The 20,122-nt window shown below is 55.1% G+C and overlaps 1 protein-coding gene across 2 annotated transcripts in view; it reads left to right on the top strand.

Moving 5' to 3' along the window:
- ABTB2 (ankyrin repeat and BTB domain containing 2) overlaps positions 1–20,122 on the top strand; it is a 174,632-nt gene that overhangs the window by 140,916 nt on the left and 13,594 nt on the right. For both annotated transcript variants that reach the window (XM_082748908.1, XM_082748909.1), the window contains 4 exons: positions 13,554–13,706; positions 15,034–15,199; positions 17,961–18,050; positions 18,486–18,587. In XM_082748908.1, coding sequence (XP_082605034.1) covers positions 13,554–13,706; positions 15,034–15,199; positions 17,961–18,050; positions 18,486–18,587 — 511 coding nt within the window. The remainder of the gene's footprint in view (positions 1–13,553; positions 13,707–15,033; positions 15,200–17,960; positions 18,051–18,485; positions 18,588–20,122) is intronic.

Here is a 20,122-nt window from a genome sequence, read left to right as displayed (position 1 = left end):
CATGTCACTTAGCTTCTGTGCCATGGTCTCTTCTCAACAGGGTTATCACAGGCTTCGAGTTAATATACCGAGAGTGCTTAGAGCCGCTCCTGGCCCCCGGAAGCCTCTGTCATCCTCACTGTATATTCAGGGGGACCTCAAGGAGCCTGGCAGGGTCAGGGAACGCAGAGCAGCCCCGGGGTTTTAACTGGGTGTCCAAGGACAGCTGTAGGAAGATGGGGACAGGCCAAGGGGCAAGGGGCAGCAAAAGTCACAGAAGGACTTTGTTGTTTCAAAGTGTGCATTTCATGACACAGCTGGATCTATGTTTTAAAATTACAAGAATTTGGTGGAGAGAATTTGGTGTTTGCTTTCTTAAGTTCTCAGTGACGGCAGATCTAGGCAATTCCATCGAGGTGGGGCTGGAGCAGCTCTCCCAGGGAGAGGCACGTCCTCAGAGGCGTCTGCGGGTCAAGTCCAGCTCCTGCCCCACTGCCCTCTGGCTCTGGGATCTGAGAAAGTCCAGCTTCCTGTCTGAGCCTCAGTTTACCCATGTGTAAAGTAGAGCCCCTCTGCTTCCGGATTCTGCCTCCGAGGGGCACACCCCAAGTCCTGGGGGAATACTGCCAGTACAGGAGAGGTATAAAGCGAGGAGAGGCTCCTCTTTGTTCCATTCCAGATGCAGAAGGGGGAACGTCTCCCCTCTGCCGAGCAGTTTACATAAATAGGAAGCACCACGGATAGGCTGTGCGCTCAGTGTGAAGAAGCAGGCTCGTTAATCTTTTGCTCAGCTTGCGAAAGTGTTTTCTTATCAAATAATAGAGATGATGGCAGTGGGGGCTTGATGCTACTGACTTAGGGTTCCCTTAAATACCATTTCAAGAAGATTTGCAACATCAAGCTCTTTTCTCTCTTTTCCTCTCCCCCTTTCTGTGCATTAAATTCCCATCTGCTTACCCGAAGTGGAAGTCCAAGAAATCAGGAGAGTGATTGGGTGAATTAGTACTTGTTTCCCCACGTCCCCAAGACTGGAGCCTCCCGTAACCTCTGAAGGGGCTTGTTTACAGCCCGCCGTGCCTGGTCCTTCCCCATCATTTTATCCGCTGCTGCTTTCCTCCAGAGCACCTTCCCGGGCCTGGGGACGCCTGGCTGCTGCGTATCTGTCTGCTTACTCGTCCACCCCCTGCTCCCCGCCCTCCAGAATGTGAGCTCCATAGACTGTGGATGGGCTTTGTTCTGACTGCATGCCCAGCACAGACAACAGTCCCTGGCGCACAGTAGGCCATTAACGAGTCTGTTCAGTTAACGAAGCAGGATGTAGAGCCTGCAGGTTGGACTCGTGTCAGAAAGACTGTGGCATGGGGTCTCTGCTCTGCCGGTTTTGAGCCGGGCGACTTGGGACAGCTTGTTTCATTGCTCTGGCTTTCACTGGAAAACGGCTGGATCTCCTTCCAGAGGCTCTTGTGGCAGTCACGGGAGGTCACACATTTAAAGGCACAGAGTCAGCTCTTCAGACGCGCTAGCCCGTTATCTGTGTAATTACTGTTTCCGTCAACCTTAGGGAAGGCTTAAACAACCAAACCACGTTGAATGCATAAATAACCCAGAAACAATGGGGAATTTTAAAAAATCACTCAGAAGGCATATTCTCTCAGGGTCCCTGGGTGGCTCACTCAGTTAGGCAGCCGACTCTTAGTTTCGGCTCAGGCCATGATCTCGGGGTCATGAGATCGAGTCCTCCTGCATCGGGCTCCACACCCAGTGGGGCTTCTGCTGGACATTCTCCCTCTTCCCCTCCCCCTCTCTCTAAACTAGATAAATCTTTTTAAAAAAAGCATGTTTCCTCTCTCATATGCACACCCTCAGTCCCTGCCCTTAATTCCTTCAAGTCAACCAGGCAGAATCCAGGGAGCCAGGCGACTCAGAGAGAAGATGAGGTAGACCAGATGTCACAAAGGCTAAGTGAGGACAGCTTTGCACAGAGATGTGTACAAACTTTAGATTTACCAAAACCTACCACCCAAGGATTGAAAATAACTTTAAAAGAGCACCTGGGTGGCTCAGTGGGTTAAGCCTCTGCCTGCAGCTCAGGTCACAGTCTCAGGGTCCTGGGATTGAGCCCCACGTCCGGCTCTCTATTCAGCGGGGATCCTGCTTCCCCCACTCTCTCTGCCTGCCTCTCTGACTACTTGTGGTCTTTCCCTCTCCCTCTGTCAAATAAATAAAATCTTTAAAAAAAAATCAAAACTAGATTTTATCCACCCATTGGTTCAAAGACCAAGCAGGCTCAGCGTCAGACCCTCTCCAGCGTTACTGGGGTACCCTGGCCCCTTGCTTGCTGGTTGGGTCCAGTGCCCCCACGAGATGAGCTGCGGTTACCAGGTCTCAGCTGGGGAGTGAGATGATCTGATGTATCTCACTCGGGCTAGGAACATGTAGTCGAAGCTTCACAGTCTGTAAAGCACTTAACATGTAGCACCCTCTGATAGATTTTCAGGAGAGCTCCCAGAGAAGGCTGTTACTGTTCCCATTTACAGAGGAGCAGACCGAGGCCTGGAGAGGGTCAGAGAGCCAGCCAAGGTCACAGCTAGGAAGAGGCAGATCGGGGTCAGGCAGGGAGGCCTGATTACAATAGCAGCAGCATCGGGGCTGCCGTGCCCCTCCCGCCTCCCAGGAGAGAAGAGGCAGGATCCCGAGAGCCAGGTCTCTAGGGGACACTGCCTCTATGCAGTGTGACGTAGGTGGCCCGCTCTCTGCCACTTGGGGCCTCTTCCTCGGCAGACGGGAGTTCACTGGCTCAGGGTAGCCAGCCTGACTGTGGGCGTCTGTCCAGCATCTGACAAGGAATGAGCCAGGGATTGGGGGCAGACAAAGGAAGTGGTAGTGCCAGATAATGGGGGATGGAGACCGGGCAGGATCCTAGCCCCCAGGGGCTGCCTGTTGCATCTCACTTCCTGCCCCATTGTTGAGGCCACAGGTCCTTGCAGAAAAAAGGCTGGGCACCCAGGCCTGGGGGCTTCCTTCACTGGCAGTGTTTTTGTAACACTGCAGCCACAGTCCCCTTTGTCTACAATATTGCCAGGATCCCAGAGAGCCTTGGTGTGCTGGAAGTCCCTGCTCTGCAGGGAACAGACTTTGTTTTCTTAAATGTGGCTTCCAGGGCTGAGCTGCTGATGTCCCAGGCACTGAGGGGACAGGAGAGCATCTCAGATGATGTCTGCTGGAAGGCCGGGCTGCTCTCTGGCCCACTCCTATGTGCCTGCCACACAGCTCTACAGAGCCCCTCCTCCCACAGGACCAACCACCTGAGACAGGACAGCCACCTGGCACTTGCCCCCACTTGGCTGCTGTTGTATTGGACATTTGGGGAGGGGAGCAGTGTCTTCAGAAGTCTAGAGAATATCCCTGAGGCTCCAGGGCCCAAACCAGCCTCCTGTTCCCTGCTGACTTCAGGGCTGATGAGGCCACAGGTGCAGAAGCTGGAGTTTGGGGGGCCTAGGTGAGCCATGGGGGCCCGCCTTTTGTCTGCCCTGCCTGCTTTTCCTGGGGTCAGCCAGCTGCTGGGCTCAGAACATTTTGTGTGTGGTAATTTGGTGTTGCAAAGGACCCCAGAATCTTTGTTTGTTTGTTTGTTTTACCTTTTAAAGCTTACAGATTGCCTGTGGCTAGCTATGTGACCTTGGATCTGTGTCCCAACCCCTCAAAGCCTCAGTCTCCATCTCCACATTTGTAAAATGCACACTGATCATTGTACCTCCCCTGCCGGGTGGCTATATTAGAAATAGAGTCATGTGGGGCGCCTGGGTGGCTCAGTGGGTTAAGGCTTCTGCCTTCACCTCAGGTCATGATCCCAGGGTCCTGGGATCGAGCCCCGCATTGGGCTCTCTGCTCAACGGGGAGCCTGCTTCCCTTCCTCTCTCTGCCTGCCTCTCTGCCTACTTGTGATCTATCTGTCAAATAAATAAATTTAAAAATCTTAAAAAAAAAAAAAAAAAGAAAAGAAATAGAGTCATGTGAGCAGAGTCTCCTCTGCCTGCTCTGCACATAGTAGGTCCTCAACAAATCATAGCCTTGCGGTTTACTGCCCAGAAGCCAGTGCCAGCGTCTTTTTCCAAGTTGCAGTTGGGATGTGGGTGCAGAAAACAAGGTCAGTCCTGGGAGCCAGCACCCTCTTTTCCTAGTCCTCGGGTGCACCGCTGTTTACTACGTGGGTCAGAGCCCCTCGTTACCACTCGGGAATTAACCCCCTGGCCTCAAGAACCAGCTCCCTACTTCCTCTTAGAAGTTTCTAGAAACTCTACCTGACCATGTGAATGGGTCATCTTTTTTTTTGCCTTAGACTGTGGAGGAGGGGGAGGCAACTTTTGTATGATTATACTCAGCTGAATCCGTCCAGAGACCCTACCTGAAAGCCCTTTCCCCCTCCGTGCCCTGGGTGTCTGAGAGATAAGGACGCAGAAGAGCTAAGCCACAGTGTCCTCCAAAGGCTGGCCCAATGGCAGGTGGCAGGGTCCCCAGCTGTGGGTGTGAACAGGTTGGAGGCCCATGTGGGGTCTGGCTTCCATTCGGTGAAAGAGTCTGTGGTCTCTTATCAGCCGTCCCAGACACAGAGCAGAGGTGGAGAAGGTGGGTCTCTCGCAGGTGAGGTGTGGCGGGCGGGCCAAGTCAGCCACACTCCAGGATCGTGGAGAGAGGCCTGCTTTCACACGCTCCCCGCCAGGGGCCTGGGCAGCAGCCACCGCCCACCAGAGTCCCAGGCCCCAAAGCTCCAGGCTCCCTGAAGCCGGCAGAGACCTCCCTGCGAGGCCACAGAGGGCAGTGAGCTGGTGGCCGTTGTGCAGGCTCGCCCACTGAGATGCCACCCTGGACGCAGAGCCAGTTAGGGAAGACCGATGGCTCTGTCCCCTCCTCCGGGGCACAGCGACACGCTGACACATGCAGAAGCACATCTCCTGCTTCCCTCCCCGAGAAGCCTCCCCCAGTGTCCTCCCTGGGCCCCAGGCCACCCCCCACCCCCCACCCTGAAACCCCCAAAAGGCTCCCTGGCCATGGAGCCCCACCCCAGGACACTGCTCTGGGGTCGAAAACTCTCCTGTGAAATGGTTGTCTTTTTTTTTTTTTTTTTTAAGATTTTATTTATTTATTTTAGAGAGAAAGCAAGCACAGCAGGGAGAGGAGGCAGAGAGAGGGGGAGAAGCAGGCTTCCTGCTGAGCAGGGAGCCCATCGTGGGCCTCAATCTCTGGACCTGGGATCTTGACCTGAGCTGAAGGCAGATGCTTGATGACTGAGCCACCCAGGCACCCCGGTTGTCTTTTTATCTGGGAAGTATTTTCTTCACTGAAGGCAGCCATTTTCCAATACCCAAGCCAACTCAAGCCTCCAAGAATGAAAGATGAAGTTGGTCCCCATTTTCCGAGCTCATTTGCCTGTAGAGTTAGGCCTGATGCCCTTGTTCATAGCACACAGAGCTCCACAGAGAGTTCTGGAAGGAGAGCAGAGCCCTGAAAACACAGTCGCAGCCGGAGGGCTTTGCTGCCAGGAGGGAGAAACATGCCACACAGTTACAGATTTGGAGACTGAGCTACTACACTGGCGGACCTAAGGGAACACCAGTGAGCAAAAGGTGCCGCCTTTGGGGGGATTGTAGTCAGAAGCGAAAGCAGCTAAGCTAACACTCAGGTGAACCGAAGAAAGCAGCTAAGCTAACACTCAGGTGAACCGAAGACGATGACAGACAGGGTGAGCTACGCAGGGCTGGGGGGCAGAGTGGAGAGCTGTTTCAGGTTGGGCAGGAGGTGGTGGCAGGCGGCAGCTCACCCAGGAGCTAGGGTGGCCAGATATTTTGGGTTATCTGAGAGAGTTTGCTCTCCAGTGTGACTGGCAATAGCACGCCGCTTTCCTCTTGGAAGTGGGCCAGTTTGGGTGACAAAAGCTATGGCTTTTGTGCCTAAAACTCCCCATCGCTAAGATGAGGGAGATGGGGAAGGGTCCAGAACATGGACGACCAGAGCCGATTTCCTAAGCTGAGCGACACCGGAATGCTCTGTGTGGGAGCCCAGGGGCTGGTATCTACAGCCCGGGACCTCATCCCAGCTCTGCCACCTACCAAAGGGCGTGTTCTGGGGCAAGGTGGTCCACCTCGCTGGCCTTCAGTTTCCCCATGTGTGAAATGGGGATAATTCTAGTAACTGTTTCGTAACATTTCTATGAGTGTTAAGTGAGTCAATAGGTGTGAGGGGCTTAAAACAGTGCCCGGTGCTTTGCATGCTATAGAAATCTTAGCTGTTAGTGTTTCTCTGTTATTCCCCCCCATGCCTTGGGAGCCAAGCCAGGATGCCGCCGTTGTCACCTGATTGACCTCCCATTCCACTGCCCACTCGTAGGCTCCCGGGCATCCTGACTGGCAGTCCCTGGAAAGAGGCAGAGAAATGGCTGACAGCTAATGATGACTTGATTATAGTCTAAATTTGTATCCAGCTATATATCTGGACAAACAGAGGTTTTTTTTGGGTCTCTAATCTCTAACAGATGAGTCTTAATAAGAAAAGAGTATTTCCCCCACAGCAAGCCCTGAGCTCTGTCTGACGGCAGTCCTCTGACCACACGTGGAGACCCTGCCACGGGTCAGCTCCAGGTGCTGGGGCACCGTGGCTGCTGGAGAAGACAGGCCTGGGGGTCAGCGGAGGTACTTACCCAGCTCCGACTCCAAGCCCTGCCAAACCATTCTGGTTTACCAAGCAATCCTCGAAAATTAATTAGTCCAGGATGTGAACTGGACTAGAACTGCTTCCTTTGTGCTGGGAGCCGCATCTGACTTCAGAGGGACACAGTGGGGTTTTTTCAGCATGGATGGTTCACCTTGGTGTTTTAGGTCACATGACTCTCAGGAATCTTGGACAACCAATGGGAAAGCCCTCAGAGCCGTCATGGTAGAGCTGACCTTGACCTTCCCAGAGGAGTCTTTACCTGCAGAGTCGTCATTCGACTGGGCAAAGCTGGACCTCTTTGCTAGTTCCTGAAGTTGCCACTCTCTGGCCCCTACCCAGACAGCATGGGGGGAGCGGCATGGGAGCAGGGGTTAGGAGAAGGGGGATGCAGCAGGAAGAAATGCAACAACAGAAAACCTTTGTTGTTGTCAGCGGCTCCATCCGAAGACGGGGCAGAGTCAGGGGGAGAATGTAGGGCTGAGGGTGTGAGACCGTCTGGCTGGCCACTGTGAGGTTCCTCTCCTAAACTAAGTATGCTCACAGGTAGGATGGGCTGAGCTTCCCGGGGAATGGGACAATCTCCTTAGGGAGCAAGCCAAAGGAGGCACAGACCTCCCCAAACCCTCCTCGCCCCCAGAGCCAGGCCCACGCCCAGAGCCCTTTGCGCTCCCTGCCAAGGCTGGTGGGGAAGAAAACACAGGCCGGTTTTCCCAGGGCTGAGCTTAGGCCAGGTCTCTAGGCCCTGCCCAGCTGGTAGACACGGCCGGGGCCTGCCTGCAGCTCACACCCGGCTCCTCGTGGGTGGGCACAGAGGGGACAGGCCTGCGGGGGGGAAGACAGGGGCACAGGCCTTCCCATGCCTCAGGCTTGGGGCACAGGCCTTCCCGTGCCTCAGGCTTAGGGCACACAGCCTCCAGTTACAAGCCTGTGCCCCTCTGCCAAGCTGCCTCTCTCCCCGAGGCCGCTGCCCACCTCGAGAAGAACAGAGCCTGCTTTGAGCTGGAAATTAAAGTCGTTTCCTGTTCCATGTTGTTAAGACACTGCTTATAGGGCTGTAATCCCAATAAATCATATGCTTGCTGAGTGGGGCCGGGTTTTTTTTTTCCCCCCCAGGCTGCAGGGACCTCTTAAAAACCAAGGCCTTAAGAAGCTTATTCTCGTTCATTTTTTTTTTTTTTTTTTTAAGGGGGAAAAAGTGGTTTTTGCAGGCCTGTCCTGTCAAAGGGCCTTAGGCTTAATAAGCTCAGGTTCAAGTATATGATTAACTTAGAGACACAAGGAGAAACTGAGTCATGTGGCACGTGGGGCTGGTCTCTGTGGTGCTGCTGAACTGGCTCTGTGACCTTGGGCGAAGCACTTGGCCCCAGGAGGTTGCCATTCCCTCCCCTAGCAAAGAGTCAGGCCATGCCCACTTCTTCACATGGAAGCCTCATCTCCCGGACTGTCCCTCGTGGTGGTGGCCGCTGTCTTTCACACACAGACACGTGCGGCCGGTCGGTGGCCTTTTTAAGTGGCGTGGTTTGTCACAGAGGCAGCTCCCCCTGATGTGCTGGTGTGCATGAGGGTGATGGTTTCAGCAGCATTGGGGCGGGCAGGGGTGTAGGTTCCTAACCAGCATTCCATGCCCACCCACCCTGCCCCTGCCCCATGTCATGTGTCGGTGAGTCTGTACCTTGCTGTGTCCCTTCCCCGAGTGCGATCCTAGACCGCCAAGGCCGGGAGGCTGCACTGCCAGAAATGGCTTCCAGATCCCACCCCTCACAGTGGTTGCATCTGTTTTGTCTGTCTTATGACTTGAGATGGAGTGGGTGATGGGCAGTTCGCTGGCAGGCTTTTGCAATCTTTACGTGTTTATACTTGCTGGAGGACCCAGGAACGGGGAGTCGACCCCACTTGAAGAGCTAGAGTTGAGGCATTTGATAGGATCAGATTCCTGTAGCCTATTTTGCTGCTATGTGTTTTCTCTATCAACAGACACTAACATAGTAATAATAGTTCACTTTTATTGAGAACTTGCCGTGTGCCAAATGCTGGGCTAAGCTCTTCCATACATACTTCTCGTGAGGTCGTCCTGTTATTTATACTGATTTGGCTGATGGGACGACTGAGGCTGAGGAGGCACACGATCACAGTTGAATTTATTGCTAGTGATGCTGGATCCCAACCCAGAAGGCTCCCACCTGAGCCCACAGCCTGGATCACCGCGGAGTACACATATGGCCATTGTCACGTGGAGTCAACGGAATACCAGCAAAAGAGGTTCTCGCCATGGAAATACCTAGAAGTTGCCTCTTTAAGAGAAAAACAGGCCCAAAGAGTTTAATGATCTGTCCCAAGTTGTAGCGCCCTTTCGCCAGCTTTCAGGAACCTGGGCTTCCTTGCAGTGAGGGTGCTGCAGGGAAGTGGGGTAGGAGCCTCAGTTTCCTGGACTGAGAAGGCGCATGCAAGTCATAGAGTATTCTAGAACTGGCCAGGCCGTGTGCCGCCAGAGGCAGAACCCGAGCCACACACTCTGCCCAAGTATAGCCTTGTCTTGAGGTGGTGATTCTCAAAGTGTGTTCTGGGGACCCTTGGGGTCCTGAAGACTTTCAGGAATCTACAGCGTCAACATTATTTTCATAAGAATGAAGAGCTATTTGCCTTCTTCCTCTCCTCTTCTCCATGTGTCCCGGGGAGCTTCTCCAGAGGCTCTGTTACAAGTGATGACGATATCAACGAAAGCTGATACTGGGATATTGCTGGGAGATGCGAACTGGCGCATTCACGTTCGAATATTTTGGTTTTTGTTTTGTTTTTTTTTTTTGTTTTTTTTTTTTAAGATTTTATTTATTTGAGAGAGCACCCAGGGAAGTGGCAGAAGCAGAAGAAGGAGGCTCCCCGATGAGCAGGGTTGAGCCCAACTCAGGTCTCTGTCCAGGACCCAGGGACCATGACCTGAGCTGAAGGCACACGGTTAACCGACTGAGCCACCCAGGCACCCCTAACATTTTCTGTCTGAATTCTGATTCAATAATAGCCATAAAATAACACACTTAAACAAAATCTCTTAGGCAGCCTCAATAATTTGTAAGAGTATGAAGGGGATCCTGAGACCAGAACACTCCAGAACCTCTATTCAGAGATATTGGACCCAGCAAGGGGTGTCTTGGCGACAGAGGGGCCAACCAAAGGGGGTACCTTCAGCTATGCCTCCTCCCCCTCTGGCACAGCGGACACCTGCCCTGGAAGCAAAAGGCTTGTGGCCAACCTCAGCCTAGAGAAATGGCAAGAAGAGAGAAACCGACTTTTTCGTTGGGAGGGGACAAAGCAGGCTACCCTGGGGACAATGCAGATGCCAATATTCCCAGCCTTGCCCCTCTGGGGCCCTCTCACCCTGAGGGTAGGATGTAGCCACAGCCGGTCCAGATGGGAGTTTTTATGGGGATTTTCCAGAATGTCCAGGAATACAGGCCAGCTTCTCAGCATGTCCAGTGGGCAAGATGAAATTACCAGAAAGGAAGTAGTAGCCTGGAACCCACAGGCCAAGGGAAGGATGTTACTGAGAAAGTCTATGAATTGCTTGTCATTTTATCTTCCCATGGACCACAGGGGACTGGGTAGGCCAGGGGGAAAGGTCTTCAGACGTCAGTGTGGGGGCTGGCCCTGACAGGAGGACACCAGCCACTACCCCAGAGGCAGAGGGACCCTTTTAACCCTGGAGGATTTCTGTATGTTGAGAATATCTAGTCAGCATTCAATTCAGGAAACAGAAGCCACTCTAGGTCTTTTAAGCAAGAAGCGATTTAATGCAGGGAATCAGATGCCAACAGAATCATTGGAAGAGCTCAAGGAGCAGGTTCAAGGCCCAGCCTCCCAGGAGGCTACAAGACTCCTCCCGCCAGGGCCGCTCCCTCTGAGATAGTCCCTAAAAATGCAATTCCGGACTAAAGCCGAAAGAAGTCTTTGTCTTTGCTTTCTGAAGCACTCAGCCAGGTGGAAAATGGACACTGGAAGGGTCTGTAAGAAAAGAAGAACTAGACCTCGTGTCTCATGAAACTGGCAAAGGGGGCACAAACATGGGCTCGGCCTCACACCTGTTCACCAGACCTCATGCAGCTGGATCTTAATGGCGAAACCTGATTTGCCTCCAGAACCCCAGCTTCAAAGGAGTCTGGGAAATGTAGTTTTCAATGGTTTATGTCTCCAACAAAGATGGGATTATGGAAACTGAACGAGCCAATCCCCAGTACTTGCCCACCAAGGTTACCAACACCGTATTTTTTCATGTACTGAACTCTCAGAGGCCCAGAGCGTGATGAATCACGACAGCATCTGATTAGACTTGGTGATTCCCCAAGTTCCCTCTTGGATTTCCCCGAGTGCAGCTGGGAGATGCTGCTTAGAGCTTCAGTGTCCATACTTGGCACTTGGTCTTGGCTGTCGGCCACAACAGGGAAGAGTGGCTGGCAAATCCATGAACTAGCTTTTCATTTACACTTCAGTCCCAATGCTGGTGGTTTAGATAAAGCCTTCCCCTTGGATCAGAAGGACTGATATATATATAGAAATATGTGTCTGAGCTTGCCTTCTAGCATTGCAATGTCAGAATTGGAAAATCCAAGACTATTTGGGGAGAATTCAAATGGGTATTTATAATCAAAGTTCTATAAACAGGAGGAGTTCACAAATGGCTCGTGAACTTCCTATATTCTATACGCTCCCCCCATGGATTCCTGGCTTCCCCACTTTAGCAAGTCAGCACTATGCCCTTGGAAATTATATGCCATTCTTTTCTGGGCAGAACCAGGAGCTGGTCCAGAGGTGAAAGCTTAGATACACCATAACAAGTTCCTGACGCTCAGCCTTACTTTTAGTCATTGGGCCAATGTTTATTGGGGACCTATTCTGTTTAGTCCCTGTGCCGGGCATACTTGGGAGTACACAGACATGAGCAGGCCATCGTCCTTGTCCTGAGGCACAGTGGGTCTATTCAGGAAGATGAGACACGTTTATTGCAGGAAGAGCAAGTTCAAAGGGATCTTGGAACGGAAAGAGATTATTTTCTTCAGGGAGAGAGGATCAGGAGGGCTTCTGGAAAGAGAAAGTATTGGAACTGAGCCTTGAAGAATAAACAGGATCTGGATGGGCAGAGATGAGAGTAGGTTCATTCTCTACAGGAGGAATGAAGGGCAGGGGAAGCTTGAGAACCACGGGCGTGTGGTGGTCTGGTATGTCCTGCTGAAGGATCCAGAACTGGAGATGGGTCGGGTGAGGTCCAGGGCACTAGACCTCAGGTCTCTTGAAGGCCAAGAGCAGCTGGGCTTCCCCCACTCGTGACAATTCATCACTCCGAGTGGTACACGCAGACCCGGATAGGTTTTCTGAAATGATGGGCCCAGAACATCAAAATAACTTCCAAATGAACCACCTTCAAGATCACATCTGCTTATTTTGCTTAAAAATAAATAAAAAGCATCTTTTCCCTCAAGGAGAGAAGCCCTTAAAAGTTCTGACGATTTCCTGAGTGTTTGGAAATCTGAGACCAGTGGTCTGAGGGTCTCTTGTGGATTCCTGTTGACTGACTTAGTGGCTGAAGAAAGAGAATAGAGATCCTTTTCCTGGTCACAGCACCTCTCTGTGAGTCTAGGGGCAAGATGGCGGGTGACAGCAGACACCTAGTGCTCCCGGAGCCCAGGTCGTCCCAGGGAGTGGGGTGTGGAGGAGTGGCAGGCATCAGAAGGGCGGGAAGCACACACAGGAATTGGAGGCAGACTCGGGCTGTCCTTGAAGAGAACAGCCACAAGGGGCAGGGTGCCAGGGCTGCCTCATCCTTGTGACCAGGCAAGGAAAGTTCTGGGCAGAGCAGGCTGGTTGTCCATTGAGTCATTTGGCCGTCAGGGCCGCCCACAGGCACTGAGATGGGTTGGACTGTGAGGTGGTCTCCCAAGATGGTCTTCGCCATGGGAGACTTGGCCAGAACGGATAGAGGACAGGAAGAAAGCCCCTCTGGACAGGGAGCGGACCCTGCCTCCCCAGCAATAACCCAGATCCGGCAGGATGGGGACGGGAGGGCTGGGCAGGGAGAGGGCTAGCCCTGAGCAGCTGTGCCCGCTGTATTGCTCAGTGCTAGGGGGCACTAGTCACAGGCCATGTGAATGGCGCCCCCTGGTGACACATGGACAACCTTGTGAGTGGTGCTCCCTAGAGTTGGCAACTCAGAGGCCTTCCCCAGCAGAAATCTCTCCCTGCTTCCACCTCCCCCACCCATGTCACTGTGGCCCTGAGTTTAGTGCTATGCTCTCCTGGGACAGGGAGTGGCATGCTGAGGCACAGGAAGGGACGTAAGGCCCACCTCAGCCCAGGTGCAGGCTGAGGAAGGGGGGGGTGACTGTTAACTATGCCCCATATGTCAGGACACACAGCTTCACGACAGCCCATCTCACAGATGCCGAGAGCAGGCTCAGGCTGTGTTGGTCTGTGGTGATGGGGCACAGCTGCTTGGAGCAAAGCTGGGGTGGGAGCCAGCGTCTGTGAGTCTCTTTCCTCCGCACACCCCCCACTACCCAGGAGGCAGTCTCCCCTGCAGAGGGAGACCCCTGTCTGAATTCAGGAGTCCCCCATTTGACAGGCTGGCAAGCCATTCCTTTCATGGGTCACCTAAGGCCCTTAGGTTCTGCTCGTGGCCCATGATGGGAATTTCTCCTGACCCATGACAGTGTCTATGGAAGGGGACAAATTGGGGTCTCTCTGTGGGCAAGGAGCAAGCCTCCCACACCTCACTGCCTGAAGCTTAGGGGTGAGCAGCCGCTGTAGCTATGCTCAGAGCATGCGTGCTGGAGGGCGCCCCCTACCTGCCTGACCCTCTCTCTCTCTCTCCTGCTTCACAGGCCCTTCATGCTGCTGCCACCCCTGATGGAGTGGATGCGTGTGGCTATCACCTACGCAGAGCACCGCCGCAGCCTCACCGTGGACAGTGGTGACATCCGGCAGGCCGCCCGACTACTGCTGCCCGGACTGGACTGTGAGCCCCGGCAACTCAAGTATGGAACGGGGGAGGAGTGAGGCTGGAGGGCCCGGGCTCCACACCCAGCCCCCTGCATAGTCCCCTGTCTGGAGTTGGGGAGGGAACCCTCCCAAGGCTTGCTCTGTGGGTGCCATGCCTCTTAGACTGATCATTCCAGACCTTGGCTGCTTTCTGGGTGCATCTTCTGCAGCCGTGGGTGACAGAGCAGACACGCATTTGGATATGGGCAGGAGAGCCCGCACGTCTGGCTCTGTGGGATATTTAGGGAGTAATCAGCAAAGGCGGGTCCTCTCCTCTGTTCCTATCTCTGATACTACTTTTTCTGAGCTCCTCCTTGGTGTAGGCACTGGGCTGAGCCCTTCCTTTGTACATGTGTCATCTTGGTCCTTATGACAAATTTACAGAAAGCGGGGCTGTAATGCACGTGTTACAAATGGAGAAACCAAGGATCAGGGAGGAATAATAATTCACAAACAGATACTCAGCTAGAAAATTGTCTGAATTTGAAGCCAGGTCTACATGGCCCCAAGCCTAGACTCTTAACTTTCTTCCCAGCATGACTGTCTTATATTGGACTGGTCTCCAAAAGTTAGTCTGGAGAATGTTCTGCTGGTTATCCTTGTCGTGTGAGAGACATGCTTCTTTCTTTCTTTCTTTCTTTCTTTCTTTCTTTCTTAGCCTTTGCCCCGACCCTAGTTATAGCCTCCTCACTCTCCATGGCAAATTCCCAAATGTTATTCTGGGACATAAACTTTCCACACTTTGGCCCAGCTAAGGCTCCAGGCTGAAGCCCCCCATTGAAGCCCCTCCATGCCATCTCGTAGACACAGTTTTTAATCTGTGACTCTCGTTGGTAGGATGGCTGGATGGTAGTGGGATGGTCATGGGGTTCTGGGCCTTTCTCCAACATCTGTTTGGTAATTCTGGGTCTCCTCGGGAAGCCTTGAGGAGAAGATGTAAGCCAAGGACTGGAACCTACTGTGGGCATCCTATACTCCGAGGGCAGCCTTCGCCCTGCAAAAGGCATACAGGCGAGCACTGTGGCCCAGGCTGGAGCTGCTTCTGGCTCAGGCAGAGTCCCTGGTGGGTTCTTTCTGAGGGGACTTCGTTTCCTGACAGTGGACAGCTCCGAGAAGCTCAGAGCTCTTCTTTAACATGCTTGCAGAAGAGCAGAAGTCTGTGCTCCTCATGTCACTGAGCATGACAAGGCCAGTCGCTGCCGATCAAATGTAATTCCCTGTCATCCCGCCCCTCATCAGCTTCACCTCCTTGAGAGGCGAAGCCCTTGCCCCGGGCATTCACACACAATCCTGATCACGCATCTCGGGGTCCCGTCTGTGCAGACCCGAGTGCTGTTTCAGCTCCTTCCGGAGGCTGGATGCCCGAGCGGCCACGGAGAAGTTCAACCAGGACCTGGGCTTCCGCATGCTCAATTGCGGCAGGACGGACCTCATCAACCAGGCCATCGATGCCCTGGGCCCGGACGGGGTGAACACTATGGACGACCAGGTGTGTGCAGAGAGCTCTGCTAGCCAGGCGCGGGGGACATAGGAGGGGACTCACCGTGGTGAGTGGCGGTGGCACAGTCCTTCTGTTCCAAATCTGAGAGCTGCTCTGCTCGGTGCTCCTGAGAAGTGGGCAGCCTCCCAATTGGCGCCCTGCCCCGGGGCTGGTGGGCCGTCAGCTGGAAGACTTTCCTAGCACTGCCGGGGAAACCTGTCTAGGAGCTTCTGCTTCCCCCGGCTGGAAGGCCAGATGCTGGCCCGGATGGTGCAGGGCTGGGCAGAAGCCCAGAGGACTGGCTGTGAGAACCAGTCACTGGGGCATGTGCCCTGGGCGCCTCGTGGGCTGCTCCGCGCCAGGCCCACAGACCCTGCTGCCTCCATGGAGTTAGCGTTCTAGTCGGGGAAACACGTGCTAAGAAATACAAACGTAACATACCGAGTGTGGTGGTGAGAAGCGTTAGAGAGTAAAATGAAGCCAGAAGAGGAAGCGTTGGAAGTGATTCACAATTTGAGATAGAACTCGGGGGTCTTGTTTGCTGTTTACTGTGTTGGCCATGAGGGGGGCCATTTGTAGGGTGCGGCTATGTTCCAGGCACCGTTCAAAGTGCTTTGCCCAGATGCACTCATTCAGTCTGGATGGTGGCCTGAGGAAGTCGTACTATTATCATCCCCATTTTATAGATGAGGACAACTGAGCTCTGGAGAAGTTGCTTTATGTGAGGTCACACAGCCAGGGCAGAGCAGAGCCGGGGTCAGAAGCAGTCTGACTCCAAGCTCTTTGCCCCTATGGACTGTCCAGCTGGTTTGTCTGATGCCACTTTGTGCATCCTCACTGCAGAGATGATGGCACTGTGGTCTAGAAGGCCACACAGACGCGGGGGGGAAGCTCCGTGACAGCAGAGGACTTGGGTGGAATGCTTGTCCCGTGAGGTGCCAGTGCAGGACGGGGTGTGCTAACATGCCAGCTCAGCCACGAGACCAGGGTGGACCTGGACAGGTGACCATCAGGCAGGACGGCTGGGGCCCAGCGCTTCCGGGAGTGGGAGGGCAGGGCTGAAGCAGAGAGCGGTGGGGCAGCGCTCCAGGGAGAAGGTGACTGGGAGCAGGAGCACAGAGGTGGGATGGTCAGGCCATGTGCTGGGCTGGGGGGCCGAGGCAGGGCAGCAGGGAGGCCACAGGCTGGGCACCTCTGTCAGAGCAGTTTCCCCAGGCCTTGTGGGGGCTGTCATCCTGGGGGATCTGCTCCTTGCTTAGAGCGCCGGGGTGAGGCCCGGGGCCACCATAACCGTGGCATCGTGGACAAGCTGCCCCTCACCTCCATGATGAAGGTCACTTTCCTCGCCTCCACCCACTGGGGACCACAGCCCCAGCCCTGTAAGGTTCAGGGACACCTCTGCATCTGGCACGTAATAAAGACTCAGTGAGCATTTGTTCTGGGTCTTGCATCCATGCGAGGACAGCTATGGTTATCCATGAGCTCTGGCCGTCGGCCCTGCTAGCTTTACCCTCCCCGCAGACCTGGAGGGGGATGGGGCTGCCACAGAAAGGTCGTTTCCCCTCCCGGGACTCGGAGCCGATGCGAATGCTGCACCGCGTGCAGATGCCGCGTCAGGCAAGTGCGGAGGGGGCTGACAGCAAGCCAGAGCCCCCTCCTGTCGCCGGGCTCTTCTCGGAATGCTCGATCCTGTTTGTGCCCTCAGCCTTGGTGTTTATGGGATGATCTGTGGGTAAACAGTCTCTCACCCGTGATTAATGTCAGGCCATTTCTTTATCTCTCGGCACTAGGCAAGGATTTATGAGGTAAGGAGATCTTGTCTACACACAAATAACCTAATAAATAACATCGCAGGCTCCAGACGCGCGCTCGCCAGGATCCAGCTGTGGAATAACACTTTCCACCGCCGCCTGTGCTATGACTGGCCCCGGAGACAGACTCCCAGCCAGGAGGCAGCCCGGCGAGCTGTGCTTCGAAACACAGGGAGGGACTGGGCCTCAGCTTTCGGGAAAGCTCGTCCTGGCTCCGTGGCACAAGAGAGCAGAGTGAGACCCCTGGCCGCACTCCGTGAGCTGCTTCCGAGGGGCGGCTTCAAGGCTCAGGCGGATCCGGGTCCCGTGTGAGGTCCTCCTCCTCCTCGTGTGACCTGGCCTCGGCTCTTTCTGCTCCTCGTCTGTAAAATGGGGATAACAATAGAGCCTCCCTCATAGGGGTGTTATGGTGACTCAAGGAGATGTTGGCCATAAACCACTTGATGGGGTGACCGAGGTGCCCAGGGCCAGGTGTGGGTGAGGAGAGTGCCGGGTGACACCGCGGCAGTGACCAGTTCACTGCGTTCTTGTGATTTCTTAGCTCCTGAGGTTGGCTTCCTCTGGACAAAGCACTTCACACACAGTCACTCATCTTTTTTACAACAAGCCTATGAGCTGGATACTGTTGTTCTCGTTTTCAAGAAGAAACAAGGAGAGACAAGTGACCTGGACACAGTTTACAACTCCCCTTGGCAGAGGGGGCCTCGTCTGGCCAAGTCTGGCTCCAATGCCCCTGCTCTCCACCCCTCTGGGGTCCCGCCACACTTGTGGAAATGGCCCCTGCTCGCACCTCATGGACTGTGTGTCCCTTGGTCCCGGGAGGGGCAGGAGGGCGAGCTCAGGATGGGCAGCTGGGTCCAGCAGGAGCCCGGACTGTGGTTTCTGGGACTGAGGCCCGTGGATGACGTGACACCGTGTCTGTTCCCGGAGGGTTTAGCGTTGATCTTTGATTCCCGTAGGGCCTGACGCCGTTGATGTACGCCTGCGCAGCCGGGGACGAGGCGATGGTCCAGATGCTGATTGACGCGGGCGCCAACCTGGACATCCAGGTGAGCAGCGCCGCGGGGCACCCAGCCCAGCAAGGGAGCAACCCATAGTCTCCAGCAGCTGCGCCGGGGCGGTGTCTGGGAGGAACGGGAACGCAGATGCTCAGGGCACTTCTGCTCTCACCTGGGCTTCCCATCCGAGAGCGGGGAGCAGAGCAGACAGAATGGGCTCGGTTCTGTTTCCGGGACAGCCTCGTCCCTGCTGTGTCCCTACCCAGGAAGGGTGGCGCTCACTGATCATCCTGCCAAGTCTTGTCTGCGGCAGGGCAGGGGTCGGGGGGCTTCATGTAGACATGACTAGGGCAACAGAAGGCACTCAAAGGGGCTCCTAGTCACCCTCCCAGCCGATGCGCCCCCTTGCTCAGGTGCCTGGGTCACCTGCCCGGGAATGGCACTTGCCCACCTGAAAAAAAATGGCTCCTTTGTGGTATTTTCCAGGTTCCAAGCAACTCTCCCAGACACCCCTCCATCCACCCCGACAGCCGGCACTGGACCTCGCTGACGTTCGCTGTGCTTCACGGGCACATCTCTGTGGTGCAGGTGAGTGTCCACCACGTGTGCAGGGAGCCCTCGCCTGCCCCGGGGGCCAGGCCCCGAAAGTAGCCCTGCCTGGAATCCGAGAGAGCAGAGGTGCTGCTTTGGGCCTCTCTCCGAGTCAGCAGGACAGACCCCCCTCCCCCCACGGTTTGGCTCAGGGAGAGGGTTTAGGATAAGGATACGTGTGCAATTTTAGGGGACAAGCCCAGGTCCAGGCAGGCATCTCCGTATCAGTCCGGGAGTCTGCGGGCTTCTGGAATGGCACGTGGGCTCCTTTTTCTCTCTTCCGATCGTCTTCCCCACCTGTAGCCCTTTCTGCTCCCTGGCCCCATCTCCGGGTGTCCTTCTGGTTCTGCCCATCCCCATTCAAGGCTTAGTCTGTGGATTTCCCAGTTCCTGAGAGGACTCAGAGCGGCACAGCTCACCTGGCCAGACAGGCCACGCCCTGTTGTGCCCACGATGGCCCAGATAGCTGTGGCTGGGGTGAGAGTGGGGCTCCAGCCCAGAAGGAGAGCCGAGCAGCGGCTCACCCCACATAGGCCACCAGCCACTCTGCCACTCGACTCCCAGAGTCCTTTGCTCCTCGGGCCACTGGGGTGCACGGGGTTGCACACTCCTTCCTGGGAGTTATGGGGTTGCACACTCCTTCCTGGGAGTTCATGCGTCCGCCTCGCAGACTGTCTGCTAGACGGCAGGTTTTCTGAGGGCAGGGGCCGTGCCCAGGCTGTTGCCTGTCGCAGTGACTTGGTAGTGGGTCTGCACTAAGCCAGCTGCCGTCCTCTGCCTGCTTGCCACTTCCTGCCCTCCTGAGCACTGAGCAGAGCTCCAGCCTAGCCCAGACCAGCCGGCAGGGCTGTGCCCCAGACCTGCCTGGACTGGGGCCCAGTTTCACCCCATCAGGCGGGCCTCCACCTCCCCCACCTTGGCGCACCGGCTCGGGCAGCAGGGCCACAGCTGGTTTCTGACTGATGAGAGCCTCCGGCCGACAGCCATTCCCCACTTCCCACATGCCAGAGCCCAGGCTTGGCGGTCAGCCTGGCCTCCCCATGCCTGGTCTGCAGGTGTGCGGTGGGCGGGGTTTCCCCTGGATTTGGAGAAGGCTGTGGGTTTGGTGTCAGAAACCCAGGAAAGATCTCAGGGCTCCCTCCAGAGCAGCCGGTCAGGGAAGGTGAGGTGCAGCTCAGAGTCACCTGCTAGAGCTTCATGGACGCCACCCCTGCCCCAAGGCAAAGCCAGGCCCGGCTCGGCTGGAACTGCTTGGCGTCTGTTAGCCCTGCACCATCTTGTCCCTGCCAGAAGGGAGAGAAGTGTGCCGGACAGCGAGGTCTTGCCCCAGCCCCGTGCCTCCCCATCTTGCCTGCTGGACTCCTCTGGTGAGACCCCATGAGGCCTTTGGTTACGATCCCTGTTGTGGGCTCAGCACCATTCCATTTCATCCCCAGCATGGCAGCAAGGCAGGCCTCTGGCCATTTTTCAGATGAGGAAGACTGAGGCCTTGGGAGTTGAGCTCATTCCCCCCCTTAGGTCACTCACTGGTT

This window comes from Mustela nivalis (genome assembly GCF_964662115.1).
Source record: "Mustela nivalis genome assembly, chromosome: 9".
In the NCBI taxonomy this organism is placed as follows: domain Eukaryota; kingdom Metazoa; phylum Chordata; class Mammalia; order Carnivora; family Mustelidae; genus Mustela; species Mustela nivalis.
The sequence above is the reverse complement of the archived record's forward strand: the minus strand, read 5'-3'. Positions and strand labels throughout refer to the sequence as shown.